At 39.9% G+C, this 23064-nt stretch overlaps 1 protein-coding gene across 1 annotated transcript in view; it reads left to right on the top strand.

Annotated features, from left to right (window-relative positions):
• The window catches only part of PLB1 (phospholipase B1), a 79167-nt gene that overhangs the window by 22007 nt on the left and 34096 nt on the right, over positions 1-23064 (top strand). The window contains exons 18-36 of the mRNA XM_066547871.1: positions 1257-1323; positions 2031-2089; positions 3162-3235; positions 4759-4802; positions 5679-5787; positions 6672-6723; positions 8594-8674; positions 10176-10241; positions 10936-11036; positions 13771-13852; positions 14439-14543; positions 15177-15272; positions 15724-15795; positions 16438-16497; positions 16903-16963; positions 17684-17742; positions 19553-19620; positions 20580-20623; positions 21867-21975. Of these exons, the coding sequence (XP_066403968.1) occupies positions 1257-1323; positions 2031-2089; positions 3162-3235; positions 4759-4802; positions 5679-5787; positions 6672-6723; positions 8594-8674; positions 10176-10241; positions 10936-11036; positions 13771-13852; positions 14439-14543; positions 15177-15272; positions 15724-15795; positions 16438-16497; positions 16903-16963; positions 17684-17742; positions 19553-19620; positions 20580-20623; positions 21867-21975 (1409 nt within the window). The remainder of the gene's footprint in view (positions 1-1256; positions 1324-2030; positions 2090-3161; positions 3236-4758; positions 4803-5678; positions 5788-6671; positions 6724-8593; positions 8675-10175; positions 10242-10935; positions 11037-13770; positions 13853-14438; positions 14544-15176; positions 15273-15723; positions 15796-16437; positions 16498-16902; positions 16964-17683; positions 17743-19552; positions 19621-20579; positions 20624-21866; positions 21976-23064) is intronic.

Below are 23064 nucleotides of genomic sequence, written 5' to 3'. Positions count from 1 at the left end.
ATGTGTTCAGCTAGCCTAAAGTGAGGCTTGCCTTCAATGGTAAGAGCCTATGTTAAGCATCTGGATAAAAATGTTATTTTCCCTGGGATAAGAAGATAGTGAAAATGGGGCTATTTAGTCCTACTGTGGAAGAAACTACATCAGATCCAACTACTGTGTGGGTCTGATTTAGTCTTTTTTCATTGCCATAATAAAACTGAAGAATATGGTTGTTTTCTGGTTTATTTTTTTTATGAGATACTTTCAGATTAGATGTGTGGAGAAAAGACCCATGATTGTGTTTTTTAAGTCAGAGTACTCTGATTTTGAGCAGAACTTGGTGTTCCCAAGCAGGAACAGAGTGAGTTGATAATGTTCATTTTCATGCCTCTGAACACAATGCCTAGACCATTTAGACAAAATGGCCTGTTTGTAACTGGAGTTGTAAGATGCATTTCTGTTCACATTTTAATATAGTGCCATCTGTTTTGTTGGTTACTTGGGGTGTACAGACCTTGCCGTGAGGCAATGGTACCTACCACTCTGATTTTTGGAAATAGCTGTAGTGTAGGAGGTGTTAAGGATGTAAGGAGCAATACTATGTTATGTTTGTGGTTTTTTTGTTGGGTTTTTAAATTAAAAATTAAAAACCCAATCCAGAAAAACGAGACAAGACATGCAAGTATCATTTCCTTAGGCAAGTTAGCCTACTTAAGGAATACTGCAGAGAGATTTGGAGCCAAAGCACATCTTTGAGTCTTGTGTGATGGTTTGCTTTGGTATATTGATGGTCAGCCCTTCACTAACAGTAGACTTTGGGGGTATTTCTGTCAGTAGGCTGCAACCCAGAAGAGCCAGGAGGGCAAACCCCTGGCTGCACAAACAGGACTGCATACACAGAAGGCAGGCTCATGACCTGCTGACAGAGTTATGGTTTTGTGCTAAGATATTTCAGGGATATTCAAACAGTTTCTCACAAAAGACGTTCAGGGTATGGGCACACCAAACGTTGCTTAGCTGAGAGCAACATGGCTCAGAGTCTAAAACAACTGGCCCCACTGGTAGGCATGAGTTGTGCTGCACTCATAAGGCTGCAGGACTTCTGAGCAGGCTGAGTTTGTGTCTGCCCTCAAAAGGCACAGACTGAAGGCAGGCTGAGCTGGCTAGTTTATACAAAGTATGTAGGAGTTCCATTAATATAATGCTCTGAGATGTAAATAGTTTACCATGACCAGAGTAGAGTGAGACTGATGCGAAGTCTTGCCCTGTCTTTGCAGGAGAGGAGTTATGGAACAAATATTCCCTGTCCTGACCGGGATCCCTCTGATACAGTTCCAGTTTCAGGTATAAGTACTATGCCTTTTTGTCATAGAGCTACTTCATTTGATGACAGAAGAACAGAACTGGGTTTACTCAGGAGAGGTATTCTTTTCTTTGCAGAAGTGCACTTTGTTGACTGTGGTTTTTAAGAGTCTTTTTGGAACAATGTGAGTGGTTGTATAGCAAGATGCAAGTTCAATACCTCAAGGGTGATGAAAGTTTATGCAGCTGCATCTTCCATGTACAAACAAAGACGTGACAGTGGAAAAGATAGGAGGCAGTCAGGCCCTTCATTTCCAGGGGGGATATACTGTAGGAGGCTCTTGTTAATGCAGTCTGAGGTGCAAAAACCCATATGGAGTTCCTTGGGTAGGTTTTTCATTCCTCAGAACCTGTGATGGTTCTAAATATCCACCAGAGCTGTGCCTGTTTTTCAGTCATTTTCACCAGTTAAAAGAAATTTGAGGAAGAACAAATGCAAGACTGGAATCTTGCTGTCTCCTTTGTCATTGTAGCTACTGCCCAGCTATGGTACCAAGAATAATTTGTCATTTGATACCTATCAGTCTCTGTCATTCTCAACTGATGCTGCCATGAATATTAAAAATACTGTCTTTGCAATGATTTATTATGCTTATTCTGAGGAAAACTTTTAATAACCATCACAATTTGTAGTTTTCTTTTGTTCTTTCCCTTAAACTACCCTTGTTTTTGGTTTTTTTTTTTTTTAGTTCATAATTTAAAACCAGCAGATATTCAAGTGATTGCTGCTGTGGGAGATTCACTCACAGTAAGTAAGGATCACTAGATAGCCATTGCAATGAAAAACTTACAATGAAATTTCTGATTTTTTAACCTGGGAAATGGTATACATACTATGCCCTATTAAGCCAAACACGTTTTTCACATTTTTTTTCCATACTCCTCCTTGGCTGATTGATAATCAGATCATGAATCTAATCTGAGTGCAAAGTTCCCATTTGAAGTCCACAAGAGTCCAACACAAGGAAGAAATGTAAGATTAGATTGTGTAGCCGCAAAACTATTCTGCTGGAGTGGACTTGCAACAATTGCTTTTCTTTACAATTTCTTTCGATTTTTGGCAGCTCCCAAGGTATTAGCCCTGAAAGATATTAGTGAGCAACTTGAAGAAGAAAAAGAAAAAGTTCTGCATCTGATTGTGTATATCTGTGTATCTATATAATATGAACAATATATGATAATGCCAAAGCCTATAAAGCCATAGTGATTCATACTAACTAAATATATGATTAAAATTGCAGTAGAACATCAGGTGTGTTGAGTGGAACTTGCCTTGAGATTTTTTTATTTTAACACTATTCCTTGTTCTATGTAAGCTCATTATCCCTAGACTGGTTGTGATTCTCCAATCAATGGTGACTGCTTTACTGCTCATATAATAATTCATGTTTCCTACATGTTCTGTGCTAATTATCACATTAAATCCTTGTAGTTTTTTCCTTGGAGAAACTGGGAAAGACATAAAATCACTGTACAACTTTTTAATGTGAGGAACATTATAATAAATTATTAATTCAGAACAACTGCTGTCATATTTATTCCTTACGTAAATTTAGAATTATATTAGTATTTTGAACATTCTGAAGTAATTTTCCCCCACTTGATCTAATCATGAAGTTGATAGAAGAGGGTAATTCACTGGAGTGGAGTTAAAATACCTTCAGCCTTTGAACTTCTTGAGAACAGGAATCTGTTCTATTTTGGGAAGATGACATAGCTTGCTTCATTAATATGCTTTTAAGTTATTCTCAGTAGGATCAGTCAAGAAGTAGTTACTGTAGCAATGCTTATCTTCTGAAGGTGAACTCTTCTTCCTCCAGGCAGCTAATGGGGCAGGATCCAGACCCCACGATGTTCTGGATGTCCTGACTCAGTACCGAGGTCTTTCTTGGAGGTGAGTCCCAGAAATCTTCCCCTCAGTGGGAGAGAATCCATTTTCTCCCATTTTGATCAATATAGTTGTTTTTGTAGTAAATGAAGGCTTGTGGAAACTGGATTTGATGTCACATTTTGCATGACAGGACATGGCTGTACTATTACTCATGTTAAAGAAAATACTTCAACTAGTGGTTATCTAGAGTACCAGTGGTACCTAGAGAGTTATCTAGCATGGCTGGAACAGACCTGGGTACATGAAAAAATGGGGTCCTTGTTAAGTTCTTTTTCAATCTCATGGTTGTAGGAGACCCTGGAACAGGATCTTCTAAACTCACTGCCGTTGCATCACTTGCTCATTCTGCATTTCTGTCCCTGCTCTTTCTGTACCCTGTCTGCTCTTGCCCAGTGTAGGCCCACATCACCCATTTGTCTTATTTAAAATTGGTGGTCTACAAAAATTCTTTTCTGCTGTTGTTTCATATGCAGTATCTCTTTCCTTCATCCTTTCCCAGTATTGCTTACATCATGGAGAATAGTTCATCAATTATGAGTCAATACAGACAATATGCAGCATGTTGTTAGACACATCAAAAAGACTCTGGAGAAAGGCAGTCATGCTCGCTTGTGAATCTGCTACTGTATCGTTTAATACCTAACTTGTCAGGCTGATCTTCTGTTCATCATTTTTTACCAATCACTGCAACTTTAGAAGAAGTTTAAACACTTTCACAGAATCATAGGATGGTCTGGGTTGGAAGATACCTTAAAGATCATCTGGTTCCAACCCCCATGCCATGGGAAGTGCCACTTTTCACTAGGCTAGGGTGCTCACTTTTCTCTAGACCATGGTGCCACCATCCAGCTTGGCCTCAAGCACTTCCATTTGCACTTCAAATCTGTTCCAGATTAAAGGGTCACTATAGAGATGTTCTAAGTCAAACATTTTATATTTTGATCTTTAATAGAAATCCATTGAAGTTTTTTTGCAACAAGTATGCTAGTAATTTTTTTCAGCATGAAGGCGAATAAAGAGCACATGGACATAATGGTGAATTTCACCAGTCTAGAAGTATTCTTCCAGTTGAGTGAAATGTGAGTGGGGGGAAGGCAATGGGGGAAGGCAAAGGTATTGATTTTACTTATCACTCTGAAATATATGCTTTTAGAACTTTCTATTTTGGTTAGATGTGTTAACTAAAAATGGAAGCTATAAACATTGTAATAGGCGTAACTGTAGCAAAGGTGGCACCCTTGAAAAAATCACATTTCTTTCAGCTGAGTTAAAAAATATGCCGAAACACGTGAAAGAGTTGAAAGGAGAGCTGCCTGTGCAGGGCTTCTAGTATGACTGTTCTGCTGGAGCTGAGTGTCTCTGATGTGGGGACAGGCACCCAGGGCGCGGTGGGCTCAGCACAGCCAGCAGCGCACTCTGTACCTGTGCGGTAGCCCCAAAAGGGGGCACTCTCCTACCTTGTCCATTGCCTTGCCGAGCCCATCGGACCTTACCAATACTTTTTCCCTCTTCTTTCTTCTTAACAGTGTTGGAGGAAATGAAAACATAAGCACAGTTACGACACTACCAAGTAAGTGGCCTTTTCTGTAAATTTGATAAATATGTGGTGCTGTTTATTATTCAAATACCTAAAAGGAGACAGGAGAAAAGCGTTAAAATTTGTAGTGTGACACAAGCAATCCCTTTGTGTTTAATGTCCACTGCTGAGTAAAAGTTGCTTAGCAGCCAGACTGTAATATGCTGTGCATGACTTAACTATGTGTTTTGTAATTCCTAGGTTTTGGTTGTTTCAGTATTCTTCTGTTGGTTATAGTTCTGTCTAAAATGTGTTTGGTCACAGATGAATCAAAGGTCTTAGCTCATAGCCTAAAGAAACTATTTTGACTATATGGGAAAGTTGTTTTAGGCAGGGGCAGAATCACATTACAAGATCAGATTTTACATGCTTTTTAAAGGTCAGGACATTTTAGATCTGAGGTGTTTATAAGGCTGGTTTGTAACCTAAGATCTAGAAGGGAATCTGGGGTCTTTGGGGTTAATACATCTGGGGCCATCAGGCTAAAGGATTTGATTCCAACCTGTCTGCAGTTATGAGCATGATGACATGAGGTTCTCCTGCCTGAGTATATGGTTACCCAACCTTGCTTGCCAGGCAAAATGGCATTGCTAGCCAAGATGGTTGTGTTAGGTCATGAGATATCTGAATTCATGAAATTCAGAAATCTTGAAGGCAGGGAAATGGTTGTATGGTGATGAATCTCCATGTTTATTATATATACTTATATATACTTATATATAAGTATACTATATATACTTAAAGGTTGAATTTTTTTAATAGCTATCTCCTAAAGCTTTTTAATGGTCTTTTACTAAAATCTGACCTTTATTTCCTCATTTGTTACCTGCTGCAGGAAACAATATTTCAGGGTTCTGTCTCTTTCTGCAGATATTCTTCGTGAGTTCAACCCATTCTTGGTAGGGTATTCCATTGGCACTGGAACACAGAATTCAAAAGATGCCTCATTAAACCAAGCTGTCGCCGGAGCTTGTGCAGAGTAAGAGGAAAACTTTTAATTTTAATAGGAATTTGATTTTTTTCTGTAAAATTCCTTGTGACTAAAAAAGGCCCAAATCCTGGAATTTAGCAGGAGCACAGTAAGTCTAATAGGCAAATATTTTTTAATCCTAACTAAAGCATGAACGCCAAGAAATGTGATGAGGACCTTGAAATGGATTAGAAACACTGCAAATAAATTAGCAACAAAAGCAATACTTTCTCTGACATTTTCAGCCAAGAAAGCCGCAGCATTTTACAGGCACTACTCAGAAAGCTGTCCTGTTGTGAGTCAGACAAAAGATATCTCCACTTTATAGGAGGTATATTCAAACCCTCTTGTCATCAGGACCAAGAGTTTGTGTAGAGACTGAGGAAGTTGTGGATTGTTTAATTCTTGGTCTGCCAGAGCTGGGAATTAACTAGAGATCACTATGCACCCTCTTCAGTGCAATTCATATCCTATTTTTTCCACTGGTAACTGTTCTTATAAGACCTACTTCAGTGCCTTGAGCCTGTATAACAACATTGGTATGAGCACAGACACTTCAGAGCTATGTCTGTTGATAGCATCTGTCCGATGGTGGGGAAAGTGCATTTTCTATATAGTTGGTAAAAGAGTAACTATGCAGCATTTGCAAAGTAGCCCAATGCCTGTTGGATGCTAATTATTTTCTCTTTTTTCTTTTTCCATCGCTATCTCGAAGCATAGCCTTCGTTGGCTATATCATACATTCCATTCAATGAAAACTGGACTTTCTTTGGAGTTTTTTGGTTTTTAATGTCCATTAGTCAGCTTGCCTCTTTGCCTTGTTATCTGTGCAGGATTCTTTCTTTAATTTTTTATTAATGTATTTTATGATTTTATTTTTCTTTTATTTTTAGGGATGTTCCTGAACAGGTTAGGAGACTGGTGGCCCGCATGAAGAATAATTCTGTGAGTTCAACATATCATGACTATCTTTAGAATGATGTGACATAGCATCATTAATTTCTACAGCATAAAACTTCCCAGTGCAGAGTGTGAGTTCAGCACAAAATAATCTATAGCTTAGTCTTAAATGAATTTGTGCCAGTGTATGATAGCTGTTATCAGGCCCAGATAATTGTAACCTTTTAATCATTTTTACTGGAAGTGGCTGCAAATGCAGTGCTGTTTTTTCTGCTCCCAACCCACGTCACCCTGTAAGATAACAGGTCCCATTCTCTGAGGATTTTGCTGTGGTGCTATTAATTATCCTGTAAGCAGGTGGTTTTTCCAGCAGAAATGATACATGCTAGGATGTTGAGGGGAAGCTTTTCAAGTAGCAAATCGTGTGGAGTGAGCATGTGAAGTGAGGAAGGGAGTTGTTTTCTAAAAAAACAAATTAGTCCCTTCTTTCATCTAGTCAGCAGCTGATTTTTGAGGTACACATTCATTGTTAAGAATTATTTGATTAATTGTCTGTAAAATACACATTAAGTTGAGGATTGCTTGCATGTTTCTCACCTCAGCTAGTGCTTTGAATGTTTGCTATTTGTAATTTGACAAATGTGTTATGCAATCAGTGACCTAAGTTACACTATAATAGTTTGGCTTTCCAATGGTGCAGCTGGAAAGCAGCCAAAAAGCCTTCAAGATATCTGTGTGCGTGTTTAGTGTAAATACTCTGGTGTGTACATATTGGCAAAAATATTTGCAGTACCTTCCTTCTTGGTTCACTTTGTTGTAAACAAGATTTCCATCTGATGGATGCATCTGAAATGAGATTAAAAGGAGCAGCAACTAACAATGAACAGTTGGATGGTTTTCATTCAAAGTTTCTAAGCTCTACTCTGCCAAATTTATTGCCCTGAGTATGTTAACAGAAATGTATGGAAATATCTTTTATTTAGGTAATAATTGTTTTTATATAACTACTGAAGTTCCTTCTGATGAGAAAGCCTGCTCATGGTGGAGATCATATATCTTTGATTTAAGAGATCTTTTTTACTCTCACTTTTTAAAGCACTTGTTGAGTGTAGAAGGGAGTTTCTCCCTCTTTTTGATTTTTTTACATTTTGAGACCAAACTACTGAACAGTGTGTATACTTGCTGGGATATGTTGCCTCCAGCCTCTGAAGAAAGATGTTTTTAAACAACTGGAGGCTGATGCACTATTGGTGCTTTTCTTACTGGTGCTTTGCACTGAAATTAAAGCATTAGAATATTGAGCACAACATCCACAACATGCTACTAAGCATATTTGAACCTTTCCTCAAAGCTAAGAAGGTGTTTATTTACTGTAGCATAATTGCCTTGATTTAGCTATCTATCCCTTTGCAAGATCGTTGCAGAAACAAAAAGTGCTGCAATATTTTGCCATTATTGTTAGATAGAGTTAATATTGCCCCACTGTTCTTTGCAGTTTGTCTATCAGCAAGTCTGAAATATGTTGTCCCCCAGGGTTTACCAGCAGGATAGCTGCATTATTTATCACACAGTAAAACACATACCATAATTTTTACATGAAGATATATTTCTAGGACTGCAGGAAGAGTCACCCTGTGTGCACAAGATATTATGAAGAAAAGCATACAGATAGATTTTGAGCAACAGTTTACTGAAGTAAATAATTTGATGCCATTGATATTGTAATTTTGGTTTAGATCACAGTAGTTTCTGCATCTTCAGTCATGACTACAAACTTGTTTTTGTTGTGGATGCCTAGGGGAATGATAGCCATGTACTCTGAGAAATGGGAAATTTGTGTTTAGTATGTTGCTGCCATCTCCATCCTTTTCTTTTTTTACTTAAAAACTTCTGTTCCATCTCCTTCTCTGTGTAGGAAATAGATTTCCAGAATGACTGGAAGCTCATAACACTTTTCATAGGAGGAAATGATCTCTGCAAAGTCTGCGAGAATCCAGTAAGTTCCCTACAGCAGGAACTGGGCCAGTCAAGGCACAGGGTCTTAATGCATTGCAAGGGGTAAGAGGGAGCAGCTCAGTGGGTGCAAAATAGCTTAGGCCTTACTTGTGCAGCTCTGGAATGCAACTGTACTGAGACCTTCAGGTTGCTCAGCATAGTGTTAGAGATACCTTTAGAACACCTGTAAATTGCATAGTTGTTGAGACTTTGTTTTGCTGCTAACTAGGATTGTTGCATGGTGACTTTACCTCTTGTAGATAAAATGCCAAGTGGTTTTTACTCCTCTTTGTCACACTCCTTAGTCTTACTTGGTACTCTCAATATTTTCAGTGCTATGGAAAAGTTCTAAGCACAGCTCATGCTAATTCAATTATATGTAATGGGGTATACATATATATATATATATATATGTATATATCACATACATACATCTAGCCTTTAGTGTGTGTGATTGTAGGGGAGGTGAAAGGCTGTGGCAGACTCCTCACTTAGTGATGAGGGTTACCTACTCACAGGCAGTTGAACATACACTTGTCATCCTTCATGATTCATTTTGGATGAGGAAGAACAGCAAAGCAGCATAGTAAGATGGTTATAAAACAAGGAAGGAGCAAATGAAGCATTCCTACCTTCTGCTATCAAACCAAACACAAAATGCCTGTTCACATGACTGGGGTGGGTTGCAAGGAGAGAGCATGTGTGCATTCAAGGATCACAGCAATCTTTGTGTGGCACAAGTACAAATAGTGCCAACCACAGCACTCTTGCTGAGCTGTGACTTAGGAAATGAATAAGGGATCTGAGCTGTCTGCTTCTATAGAGTAGGCAAGTGGGGCTCTCAATCAACTTCTGCATGAAATTAAATGAGAGAGAAAAAAGGCTGAAAATAAGACAGGCATTTCTTGTAAGAAAGTTTATGTGACTGTTGTAGTCCCACAAGTGAAAAAATAAGTGTTGGATTACTTAAGACAATGAAATTAGAGTGTTTAAACCATTAAAATGGACCAAGGAAATTTTGGCACTGAAAGACAAGTATATGAAGTGATTTCATTCCCACCTAAACACGTTAAGTTTTGCCAGTTATTATTTGTGGCAGGCAAGGAGCATATGGGAGACATGTTCTAATATTCCATACAGCAGAAATTAACTTACTTTTACACAAGCTATTCTCTCCCATATATGGCCCCGTTAATGAGTTGTTAGCTGAGCTTTTAAGACCAGCCCAAGCAAACCTAGGAATTCAGGATGTTGTGATGTCTGATAATACCCTGTGAATTTTCAGTCTCACTGGTATCCAGTGGCTGCTAGTTCTTTTCTTGCCAGTGAGATAGCTGTGATGGCAAGGGAGAAAAGCAGAGACAGGACCATTTTGTCTATGACTCTGTTACTTTTGACCCAAGAGTTAGAAACATAAACACTACTGTGACAGACTGCAGCTAGTCATTCTTGTCCCTGCCTGAGTAAACTAATAATAAAATACAACCCTCTTGCTTTAACAGGTACACTATTCTCCTGAAAATTACACCTACAATATACAAGTAGCTTTGGACTTACTTCACAAAGAGGTAAGACAAACTTTTCTAGTATGTTGGAGCAGGGATTTTCTATTCTGTTTGTAAAGCAGTCACTCATAATTGATTAAGAATTTATTTCCTTGCTTTCATCTGCAGAGTACTACTGTATCCAGAAGTGTTTGCTTACAGGAAAATCTTTGTGAAAGGCAAAAAGAGCTGGTAAAGCTTTTTACCAAAAAAATAAGAACGTTCTTAGATCTAGCTGATGTGCTGTGGACAAATAATATCAAAAAACATAACAATGTGGAGCAAACATTATTAACTGATTGGAAAATGTTAATAATGCTTGTTCTTTAAACTTCAAATAAGTATATTTTTGTGGTCATTAGAGAGATTCTGATATTCAACATGAAGAAGGATGAGAATACTTGAAGAGTTAGCAGGTGTCTAGGTCTTGCTGACACCTCTAACAACTTGTTTGGACCTTTTTGAAGCCATCATTTTCAAGTGACCAGCTATCAACATTTAGAATAGAACTAGGCAGTGCAGGCAGGGGCTGTAATTTAGTATTGCTTGTGTGGGGAATTAATTATTGAGAAAGTACTTTGAACACCTCTGTCATAAATAATACACAATGCTTGAATCAGCAGGCTGCTACCAAGGTCTGCTGTGGCTGTGTAGGGACAAAACCAACACTCTGTTGTGCTCCAGGAGTTTGCTAAGGATTTGTTTGTCCTCTTGGCAGGTTCCACGGGCCTATGTGAACCTGGTGACGATGCTTTACATTCCAAGGCTCCGGGAGCTGCATCAATCGAAGAACAATAGCTGCCCAAAGCTGATCATGAGGTCTGCAGATCATTTATGTTACAGCTCTCATTCTTGTTCACAGAGGGCTGCAACGTCTTTGTTGCAGTTTTTTCTTAAAGGGAAAAGGATCTAGTATTTTCTTAAAGGGAAAAGGATCTAATATTTCATGGTACCAAACATCTTTCTCTGTGCTTGTCCCTACATTTTGGTTTCAGCACAGCACTTAGAAGAAGCTGTCTCTGTCTCTGAGCCCTGCTGTTATTGTTTCTTATGAAGGTGCCGCTTTTGGCTCCACACTTACCCTGCAAGTGAGCTCAAGCCAGAGCAGAGAAAGCTCAGCTGGGCACTCTTTGGTGAAAATAGAGAAGACACTAAGATACAAGGTTTTCTGGTTGTAGTTACAGGTTTACTTTTCTGCATTTAAAACTCTCCCTCTCCCTTCTGCAGTTTTCAGTCTCTGTAATCTTATTGCTGATGATTAGTTTTATCTCTAATTAGTGTCTTAAGTAGATGTTTTGGATGCTTCATTGCCTATTGCATTGTGGCTCAACAATCCTTTCCAGATCAGTGTTAGTCCACTACTGAGGTGGCAGGCCTGCACCCTGAGTGGACTTTTGGTGACTAAGATAGGGTCCAGCATTGTCCCCTGGAGTTGCTTCTGGCAGGACTTGCTTGTTTTCAGAAAAGCAAGTCTCTGCTTTTCTGGACAGATGGGGAGAATAACTTTGTCCTGTGAATGTAGGCAGCCACTGGTTTTGCAGGAGAGAAGAGATGCAACCCTCTTGCTGTGGCTTCCTTGTGGCTGTCAGTGGAAAATTTGGTTTGGAACTCAGGGTGCTGGTACTCCCAATAGCCAGTTGTAGTTCTTTAAAAAATTTTATTTATTTATTTTTACAAAGGTTACTGGCTAGAGTACACAGGTATCTCAAGGCCCTAATCATTGGACAAGGATAGTTAGCAAAGCCTTAAAGATTAGATCGTCTCACAGTAGCTGTGATCTTTCCACATAATTTCAGATGCCATACTGAATTTCACATTTGCCTGTCTGGCAGCAAGCCAAGTTTACAGGGTGATAAGCAGAGCCCATGTGGGACAATAAATGCTGTTCTACTGAGTAGAAGAACCACCTTAAGGAGGATTTTGATCTTGAATGTCGTTTCTTTTTATTCTGAGAGTAGCAAACAACCTAAAGAGAATATGTGTCTCCTAATGTTGCCTAACATGTGTTTATGAAACTTCTGAAAACACAATTTAGATTTGTATTGTTCTCATATAGATGTACTGTGGAGGTAAAAGCTTTTGTTAGTTGGTCTCCATTAAGACAAGTTGGGACACAGTAGGGATCTGTGCATATTTTACATATATCAACTGCATCTCTATAGGAGGTATTTCTCTAAGAGCTCTCTCAGGGATGTTTTACTGTGGTCACACTGTCAGGATATTTGAAAAGAGTCCTTCTTCTAATTTGGATTTCTGAAGTAGTGATGGGGCATGCCCAGGAAGATGGAATATCCCAAAAATATCCATGTGCTAGAAAGATCAAAACCTCAGGGGAGGGATAAAGGTGGCCAATAGGAGTTCACAGAATCTTAAAATGTCTCAGGTTAGAATGGCTCTCTAAGGATGGAGAATTCTGCATCAGTCCTGGTGATTGTTTTGGTGCTCTACCAGCCTTGCTGTGATACACACTATAACCTCTGACTTTCTCAGCTGATTAGAATGAATTTGTGGCAAAAAATCCTCCATCTTGAAGGATGCTTGCACAGTTCTGCTGAAGCAAAGCATGTTGCACAAGTGTACTTGTGAACAGTTTTTTGGGGTGGGTTGGCCTCAGATGCCAGTCAAGCACTCCCACAGCTGCTCATTCTCCCCACCCCAGCAATGGGGAGAAAACAAGGAATTTCCTGTGAGCAGGAAAATTCATGGATCAAAATAAAGACCAGGAAGCCACCTACCAAGTATCATTGCAGGCAAAACAAACCCGATTTGCGGAACTTAATTGTGTTTATTGTCCATGAGCATAAACATTTAATTACTGATTCTGGTATTGGAAATGAATGAACAAAGAAGTTGAACAGTTAAAGCATCTGTCCTCCCTCCTTCTCAGGTTCAACCTTTCTCCAAGCATCTCTCCCCGACCCTTGTTACTGCTGCAGAGTACCCTCAGCCCCTTCAGTCAGGCATGGCTTGGGGTCTGGATCTGGTCTCTCTCTGCCCTCCTTCCTGCTCACTCTTGTCCTGTGCTCCAGCATGAGTCCTACACTCATGTGCATCCACAGGCTGTGGTCCCTTCCAGGAGTGCCTGTTCTGCCATGGAGCATCTCTTGCTTGTTCCTGCTGTTGTTCTTTCCTCTCTCTCTCTGGTGTTTTCTGCCCGTTCTTAGGTAGCTTTTCACAGACACAGCCACCAGCTTGGCTGAGGGGCTCAGCCATTCCCTATGGTTGGTTTGCTGGAGCTGTGTCCAGAACAGGCAGCCCTGGCCCCTCCTCACAGAGATCACTCCTGCTGCTGAAGCCTTGCCATGGGCACACAGTGTGGCTTTTGCTAGCATGGAAACTTTTCCTCACTTTCTGTTCATTAATTTATCCCTAATAAATGTGTTTCTGCTCAAGAATTGGGGCTATGAAGAAACTCAGGGGTGAGAGGTAATGCTCTCATTCAATGACCTTTCACAGAAATCCCTCTCAGAACTTTTAATCCTGCAGTTTATCAGCTTGGAAGCAAGGAGGGAAAAGGAAGAGCAAATCTCAGTGCCATGCTCTTATCCCACAGGCTCCTGTGCCCATGTGTCATAAACCCTAAGAACAATTCCAATGAGTTAAAGAAGCTGATCTACTTTAACAGAATGTATCAGGTAAGGCACATTGCATTTGTTAGAAATGTAATATCATCCTTCTGTTGATCAAGGTGGGCTAATTTGAAAATGGGGGACGGTTTCCACTTATTTTAATGATGTATTTGTAGTGGTGATTATAAAAAGTAGGGTCAGGATCTTTACAATTCTTTTTCACTAAACCAACAAAACAGATGAGAAGAATAATTGTTAGAGCCATAGAAAGAAGAATATGTCAGAGAGGCAGCAGTTTTTTGATCAGTTATGTTATTGAAAATCAGGTTAAGTCAAACAACATGTTAACTCAGGAACAAGTTTTCAGGCACAGTGTGCCAGCCAAACCAAAAACACTTTGGTGGTTCTGGAAGGACATCTTTTTGACAGAAAACCCAATCCCTGAGCAGGCTGCCAGTCCTTGTCAGTCAGGCAGCCATCCCCAGGCTTCCTCTCTGTAAAGAAGCCCAGGATGGGTGTCTCAAAAAGGTGTTTGCATTGGCTGCCTGGCACAAGCTGGAAAGGAGGGAGGGGCAGCCCCTGGGTGAGGTGTTCAGCTTGATGAGCTGAACACAGAAGAAGGAACAATGACAACTTTTCTTTTACTCTTTAGGAGGGAACCCGCCGGTTAGTGGAGAGTGGAAGGTATGACACGAAGGATGATTTCACAGTGGTTATGCAGCCATTTATGACTAATATTGAAATGCCAAAAACACAGGTAAAACTAACAAGAAAACCACACCTGGTGCAATGCCACTGACTTGTCAAAATTGTTTTAGCTGAAAATGTAGCTAGCAGTTTCCTGACATAGTAATTAATAATTATATTCAGTTACCATCTAAAATTGCATGAAATGTTTATGGAATATGAGATACTGGGCAACAGGAATACAGACCTTGATTTGGGGCACTGCAATTGGATAGCCATTAAGTAGATATTTTAGGTCAAAATCTTCATCAGGAAGCACTTGCTCTACATTCCCTATACATCAAGTCCTTTACAGTACTTTGGTAAATGACCTTTGGTATGAAAACTCATATGTTTCAAAGGACTGTAATGTGTAAATCTCAGGGGAAATCAAGAAATTGATATCTCTGCCCAGGTATTCTGTACTCAGAGTCACAATGTATTCCTTATTACTTTGGGAATACTGTATTAAAGAGTTTTTAAAGTCTTCTTAGTTCTGAGTTACTAATGTTTCCTGTTCTGGTTTAATTCTGTTTGCCTCAGAGGCCTTTGCAGATACTTTGTTTAGAAGTCAGCTGAGTTATCTCACTGGAAGAGAGAAGACAGAATACACAGCTTGTTGCATATTTGCTGCCTCTGTAACAGCACCTATCTTGTTTTCTAGGAGGGGTGGCCAGATGAATCATATTTTGCCCCAGATTGTTTCCACTTCAGCCAAAAGACTCATTCCCAGGCTGCACGTGCTTTGTGGAACAACATGGTAAGATTTTTAAAGGTTGTGTTGCTCTCTCCTTGTTGACTTCATCCTGCCCTTGGCAGCAAAAACGCCCAGAGATCTACTAGGTAGCCATATATTTTCTGACTTGTGTTTACAAAGGGAAAGAGTGATCATATGAAGAAAGGTGACCTGAATTGTTAGCCCAGTCATATCAAACCAGTAAATCTCGGGGTATGTTAAAGCTGGGTGTGTTCAGGCTGTGTCTCCCAGGAAGATGACACCTGCCAGGCACATTGACCAGCAGGCCACATTCCAAGTATGTGGGGATTAGCCTCTTCAGCACACAAGGAAACAGTGCATGGAGCAGCTGCCAGCATTGCCCTGCAGTTGTCTTGCTGTGCTGCAGATGTGGTCTCCAATGACTGCACAGCATCACCCATTGCTTTCTGGCACTCATCTGCTTTTCCTCTGTGCATCCCCTTTCCCCCTCCAGCTGGAGCCTGTAGGGGAGAAGACAGATAGTCAGAAGATGGATGATGACCTTGTCCTCAAATGTCCATCTGAGGTAAGTTATAAGGCTGTCTGTGTTTATGTGGAGGTGGTGGGAGTGGCTGGGGGTCTGTGGAAGCCTTTACCCAGTGCCTGGAGCTCTGGCTCTGTGAGGATGATCTGCTCCTCCCCACACAGTCTGTGCCACTGCCGCCAAGAGCAGCTTGAGAGCTCACCCAGGAGAGGATGGAGGGCAAACAGGAGTCAACTTCCTCAGAGTCACGCATCACAGCTGGCTAAAACACAAGGGAAGGGTGTTTGGCCTACCTAACCAAGATCATCACGTATCCACACTGAATGGCAGAGCTTCAGTGGGGGGAAACAGAGCAGTGTTGGTACCAGTCAGGATAGCTCTGCAGGATTAACTGGGAATACCTTGCAGTGAGGCCACAAGCTTCTTGTGAGACACACACAGTGGGGTCCCGAGGGTATTCTTTAACTTTTGTTTTAAAAATATAACCCAGATTTACACTGTTGCTACACAGATTTTAAAAAGGCCTTTTAGTTACTTATTTATGTATTTATTTTTAATCCCCCTGTTTTATTTGTATCAAGCTGCTAATCATCTACAGACATCTGAGAGCCAAAGTTTGGGGAATGGAAATCTCCACGTGTTCCTCTGTTGCTTTGCATTGATTCAGTTTGCCTTGTTTTGTAGGCTGAGCCATTCCTGAGGACATACAAGAACAGTAATTACACATACCCTAACCAAACTGCAGTAAGTGTTAACATCACCATCCCACCGTTGCTCTGCTGCATCTGTTCCTGTGTGGTAACCAAATGAGTTATGTTCTGCAGCACAGGGGAAATCAGTCTTTGGCCAGAGGGGCTTGGGACGCTGAGTGCATGACATAGAGCAGAGAAGTACTCCCTGAGTTGGACAAAATGCATCAGAAAACACCTGTAAGAACACGTGCCCAAACAGCACTGCTATCAGTACAGGGTGTTGCACTCTTCTGAGCAATACTGAACATGACTATTGAGTTGGGCAACCAAGACCTGTCTAGTTAATTACAGGCTGAAGAGGCTCCAGTTTATCCACCTGGCCTCTGCTGGGAAGATGCTCATTTCTACTGACTGTATTTGCCAGCCAAATGCTCTTCAGCTTTCTTTTTCTCTTTAGAATTATGGAAGCCAGCTGCCATGTGAGGATAGGTTTCCATCCTCCCCTCCTGCAACTTCAGGTAGTCTTGCCTGTTTTATGTTAAGAGGTTGAATTACCTTCAGCTGTCCTTCAAGATGAATGTTAATTTTTGGCCGAAATGGTTGCTGGACCTTGAAAAACATTGCTCAGAAAGGTTGTCATGTTTTTCAGCAGATGCTTAACAGATGCAATGCCACACTGTCATGCAAGGTAGCATCCTGACTAAGTAGCTTCACTGAACTCACTGACAGTGGAGAGCTTCAAAATAACTTGTGATGAAATGCAGATTTGAGTGCTGACATAGCTTATAAGCTATTCCACCTAAATGTCATGGAAAGAAACTGGAAATAGAGCTTCATTCATGTTAGTCTGGAATTTAGCAGTATTTGGTTTTTCAAATAATTTCATGTTGTCTTTTCCTTAGTCTTTTGAAGTTTTTAATGTGCTGCTCCTGCTTTGTATAATTCTGCATTGTTTTACCTTCACTTTGGTGTTGGATATTGTTTGCCACTTACTGGTATTTGCTCCTTGCTCTCCTGTCTTTTTGGTAGCAACGTTGACCATTGAAATACTGAATAATATGCATATGTTGGTGCTACAATCACAGGAGATGAGCTAGAAAGAACTTCTAATTTATTACTTGGGTATTGCAAAAACAATATGACAGAGCATCACAATGACAATGGCATATTTCACATACAGTAGAGGAAATAAATAGCTATTTCCTAACCAGGTTCAACTGTATCTCTTTCCTTTGCAGTGCACTCCCTAAAGCCAGCTGATGTGAAAATTGTAGCAGCCCTTGGGGATTCTTTGACGGTAAGAAGAGGGTGTTTTTACTGTTCTCCTGGTAAAACTACAAACATGTGCCTGCTCCAGTGGAGGGGAAATAGCTGTTGTACCCAGAAGCAAAGATCTGTTAATTCATGGATTATAATAGATCTAGCAGCCAGATTAAGAAAGGTGGTGTCAATCTTCCAACGCTCCATCCCCCCCCAACACGTATTCACATGCTTTTGAACTCGGGCAAAAACACAGGCAAATCCTTTAAAGAGGTACCTAGGTATTCTGCTGGATTGGAGGCAGAAGAGATCAGATGTTGTTGAAATGAATGGGACATAGCACAAGGCTTAGGTTACTGTGCTTTTCAAAGTTTTTTTCTGCATAGGAATGAACTGATGAGCCTGTTTTTCAGCCTCAGTTCTTTCAGGAACAGAATGCAGCTAAGTGGTTATGGGTAATAGCATTTTAATAATTTTAGCATTAATGAGTTATGGAAGTCTGGGGTCAGAGCCCTCTGACTCAATGCACTTCAAAAGATATTCAGTCATTTTATTGTACCTGTTTTAACTCTTAATTGGTTTCTTGATCATGATACAATTCTTGCTGCTGCTGATTATCTTTGTTAGTCAAGAAGGAATATGTTTCAAAATCTGGACATCCTATATTCCAGTTATGCCTTTCTGCCTTATGTTTTCATACTGGTCAAAGATTGAAATTATACAGCCAGTCAAAGGAAACACACTGGACAGAAAGATGTAATGGGAACATAGGTTTCTCTGAATCTGAGCCTTAACAACAAACACATTGTGTGTACAAACCGTGAGCCCTTTACAACTCTCTGGCAGACATGGTGCTACAACTCCTACACACAGGAGGCTACTGAAATAAATAGAAGCATTTTGATATAAACCTGCAGTATTAATAAAAGAAATACATTCTGTATATGGTCATGGTTGCTGTATTGTAATATCTAGGGCCCTGCAGTGTTTCTGCTTCTAAGTATAGTCTGTAGGAACTGGGAATAGAATCTGCTTTCATAGAACATGCAGTGGTGTATTGCTGTCTTAGAGCTGCACTTGGCTTGTACATAGTTATTCTGAGCACCAATCTCCTGTTTTTTCAAGGAAGTTTATACATAGAAGAAAATGTAGCGTTGTTGTTTAATCTAAGGTGGCAGCAAATAGGCTGCTTAGTACTGTACTCAAGTACTAACATGCACCTAGATTTAGAATGAAATTATACAATCACTGCTGTCAGGAACTCTGCTGATGAATTCTATTTTATGAGGCTTGTAGTTACTAGCTTGCCTCTTTCTTCAGGGTAAGTGTAGAGAGTGCCTCCTCCTCCTTGCTCCAGTTCTACTATAAATCTTTCAATTTAGCACAATGGTTTTCAAACTGGTATGTATGAGTTATGGTGCTCCTTTCTGATACATGCTTGTTTTCTCTGCTGAGTTCATGTAGTGTTTCATACTATTAGCCATTTTGTGTGTTTGATTGAGATGTTTTCATCACTGTTGACTAATGCAACCATAAAAGCTATTTAGCTCATTTAGACCAATGTCTTTGTTCCACAGCTCCATCATACATTTTGTGTCATATATACAATATGATTCTTTTAAATAATTTTGAAAGGTATTGTTGTATCCTTCAGGATAAAGGTTTGGGAAAAGTCAGGCGCATTTAAAGCTTTGGAAGACATCCACTCAATTAAAAAGTAAATAAAACAACTATGTAATTCTATTTAAATTAGTAAATTGTATTTGTTTATGTATTTGTATTACTAGTTACTATTGCATTAGTAATTGTGCTTTAATTTCATTTGGTTAATGAAAAACAATGTCTAGGCTGGTTCAGGAATTGCCTCAGATACCCTCCAGGATGTGGTCACTCAATACCGGGGACTATCTTGGAGGTAAGTCTTCAGCTAAGGTGATGAAGAGATGTGTTTTAGGTCCTTCAGCTGTCAGAAAGCTGAAAAAAAGGTTACTTCTCAGGCTAGTGCTTCTTGAAGGTGTATCAAGATTTTGTCATAAGGGTAGCTTTTTTTAAAGTGTTTTCAGCAGTGGATTTTAAGCAAGCTTTTTGAACTCTCTCATGCTTTCATTTTTGGCTGCCTGCAACAGTTTGTATTTATATGTTGGGATGTCAGGTTGGAAGTCTACAAAACAAGTCAGAACTGGTTGGTTTTAGGACTTCTTCTCAAAGTTTTCTATTTCTGAACTTTTTGTAGTGTCATGGAAAATAGTTTGTTTGGCCAGAGAGCTTTTGCCGCATATAGCAACACACAGTCATAAAAGACTAAATTGTTTTGCTGTTGTGGTGTAGCTCTATTGATATTGACTGAAGCAGTTCTATGCTGTACTAATACCTCTGTGTAAGCTGGAGTGTGGCCTCAGTATGTCCTGTCAACACAAAAGCTGGAGAAACATATCCCTGTGCAGAAAGCAGGAGGAGTGAGGAGCTATTGCTGAAGTTCTCTTGTCACTCATGGGCTGTCTGTGTTTGATGTTGCCTTAGAGGGGCTTCATGAGGCTGGAATGGGCCTCAAAGCTGACCTTCTAATCTGCAGTACTTAAGTATGAATTAAGTATTTAAGTATGAAGCTATGTCAGGCATTTTTCTGCCACTTGATAAAAGATTGACTGTACCCCTGTGCATCTGCAAGAGCAGTAAATCTTTCTGACAAGCATCTTCACCTGTTCTCCCCAATAGCACTTCCACTTCTGTTGTCTCCATGGATTCTGATAGAATGATAGTTACCAAATTAATAACCCTTTGCTTTTCCCCATGATATGTAGCAGGTTTTCACTTTTTTTCTTGCTCGTATCCAGATAAGAGGTGAGTTACTGGGATTTTTCTTTCTCATTTTAGTATTGGAGGAGATGAGTCGTTGGAGAATGTGACTACTTTACCTAGTAAGTAAATGCTTTGCTAGATATAAATGGCAAGATTGAGGAGATGCAGTGGACTAATTTCTGATATATTTATAGAGAGGTTTTAAGTATCTCAAAGCTGCTTAATGTAACTAACAAGAACTACCTTTAAAAGAAACAGTATGCTACAATTAAAAAATAAAAAGTTGCCTTCATCAGTGAAGCTGAGAACAGATAGAAATTCCCTTACTTTCTTTTCCCTCTCCCTTTTCAACTCTTTGGTGAGTATTATTTGAATTTCTAAATAACCTTGCTATGTCCGTGGTCATGGTGTACTTAACATTTGCTTTTAATAAATATTCCATCACAATTTTTCCAAAAGAAATATTTGCATAGAGTAGGTCTCTTTGGTAAATAAAGCTGCCTACTCATACATGTAACCTGAAGGGAATAATTTTAAATTTCTCTTCACTGAAACTTGCAACTTTACATAGCTCTGTCTATTGCTAATGTAGAGCCACTTGACTTTCAGTTCGGATCAGTTGTAGTAATAAAATTCCATTCAAAGAGGGCCAGTAAACTGTTCTTTTGTGTGTTGATCATTATTTTAAGCAGAATGTAACAGGAATATAATTAGAATAAACAATTGATTCATTGAGTCCTATTACATTTGATAAAGCCCTCACTAAAATGTGGTTAAACTTGGTCTTTGAGGTTAAAGTAGATTTTATAGTTTACAATGTGGCCATGTTCACTCTCAGCTGTAAGTTACTCTGCCAACTTCCTTTTGGAAACTACTATGGAGAACATGGTGTAACTTCATCAGAACCATGCACCTGAGGCTTTGTTCTTCTCATTTGTCAGTAGTATGAGATTTTGCACAGCAGTGAAGCAGACCCAGATGCTTTAGCTGAAAACCAGCTCCGGCTGGGCTGAAGGACCCTTCACACTCGCTTCACAAAGTCAACATGATATGACTGATAATTTTGTTTTAGGCTTTAACCACTACAACATGAGAGAGAACTGCACACTGTACTCCCTAATTCTGCTTATCTTATCTGCTGGTGCCAATGCAGGGCACTGCAAGTACGCTGCTGTCTGAGTCACTGCAGCTGGTGACCCCTCTCCCAACTGCTTGGTGAATCCATCAAGGTTGACTGGCGGCAGCAGCAGCAGCTGTGCTGTCAGAGAGCAAAACTGTGGCAGTGCTGGTGTGTTCTTCTAGTCCCTGCAGGCAGGGAGCAGCTGGAGTCTTTTTGCCTTCATTGCCACCTCTGTTTTTCAGACATCTTTCAAGAGTTCAATGTTATGATCACGGGCTACTCAACCGGTCTTGGGAATGAGAATGATTCCAATGCATTCCTTAACCAGGCAGTTCCTGGAGCACTGGCTGAGTATGTAGCTTTTTGTTTTACTTTTGTAGGTGATGGATGCTTCATCTAATTGCCTTTCAACTGTCTCATGTGCTGTCATAACTTGCTCAGAAGAGCAAGCAGAACCAGTTGAGTTAGAATGGAAATTGGCTCAAAACATGTTAAACGTATGGGTTTATTTCATAGCTGAACTTTCAAATGAAACTAACAGTCCTCCTTATGAAATCCACAAACAAGAAACTGGCAGAAACAGTTGGGAGATTTCTACTCTTCCTGTTCAACATCTATTAATTTATCTATTTATCAGTCAGTAAATTTCTGAGAATGTGTTTTTAGAAATTAAACATGTAATGGATTGATAAGAGAAACTAGGAGTAAAACAGGATGAAGTCTTACGTAATTCTTCCCTCAGGTTTCTGGATAAGCAAGCAGGAAAGGACAGGAGAGAGATGGGGAAAAAACCAGTCTAGAATCTTAAGAAAAGAGAATTACTAATGGTCATCCATGGCTTTTGGTGCATTGCAGACCTGATGCAGTTGGAGCCAGTTCTGCCAACATAATAGGGATTGTAATGTCTTGCAGTCACCTGAATTTGGCTCTTTGCTTTTAGTCACACCTGGGAAGCTGCATGAGTTGAGCTTTGCTATATTGCTTATCCTAGAAATCAATGGATACTTATTCAAAGTCAGTGCTGTTTAATTAACAGAACAGATGGCTGCTTGAATTCAGTCATAGTTTGAACACAGAGTCTGGCAGACCATGCCTGGATTTGACATTGTGAGTTGCTATCACCCAGACCTTAATTTGTTCAAAGAAAAATTCATCTTGCTTCCCAAAGGAGTCTTGGAAGTGAAGTTCAGAAGCCAAGAGAGGTGTTTGTGTTTGCTGTATCTAAGCAAAGATTATTAGGATTTTTCAGGTTTTTTTTATTGCTCTCCTGTAGGCCCTGTGTAACTTCTGACTCATTCTGGTAATCTCAGTAAATACTTAGATTTCCTGGCAGAAATAGATTGCTAGGTCCCCTGCTATATCCTACAGCCCCCACAGAACTGAAAGAAGGCATTTTTTTAATCTGGTGATGACCAAATGTAACTGTGTATGTCAGTGAAA

Source organism: Molothrus aeneus, chromosome 3, assembly GCF_037042795.1.
Source record: "Molothrus aeneus isolate 106 chromosome 3, BPBGC_Maene_1.0, whole genome shotgun sequence".
Taxonomy (NCBI): domain Eukaryota; kingdom Metazoa; phylum Chordata; class Aves; order Passeriformes; family Icteridae; genus Molothrus; species Molothrus aeneus.
The sequence above is the reverse complement of the archived record's forward strand: the minus strand, read 5'-3'. Positions and strand labels throughout refer to the sequence as shown.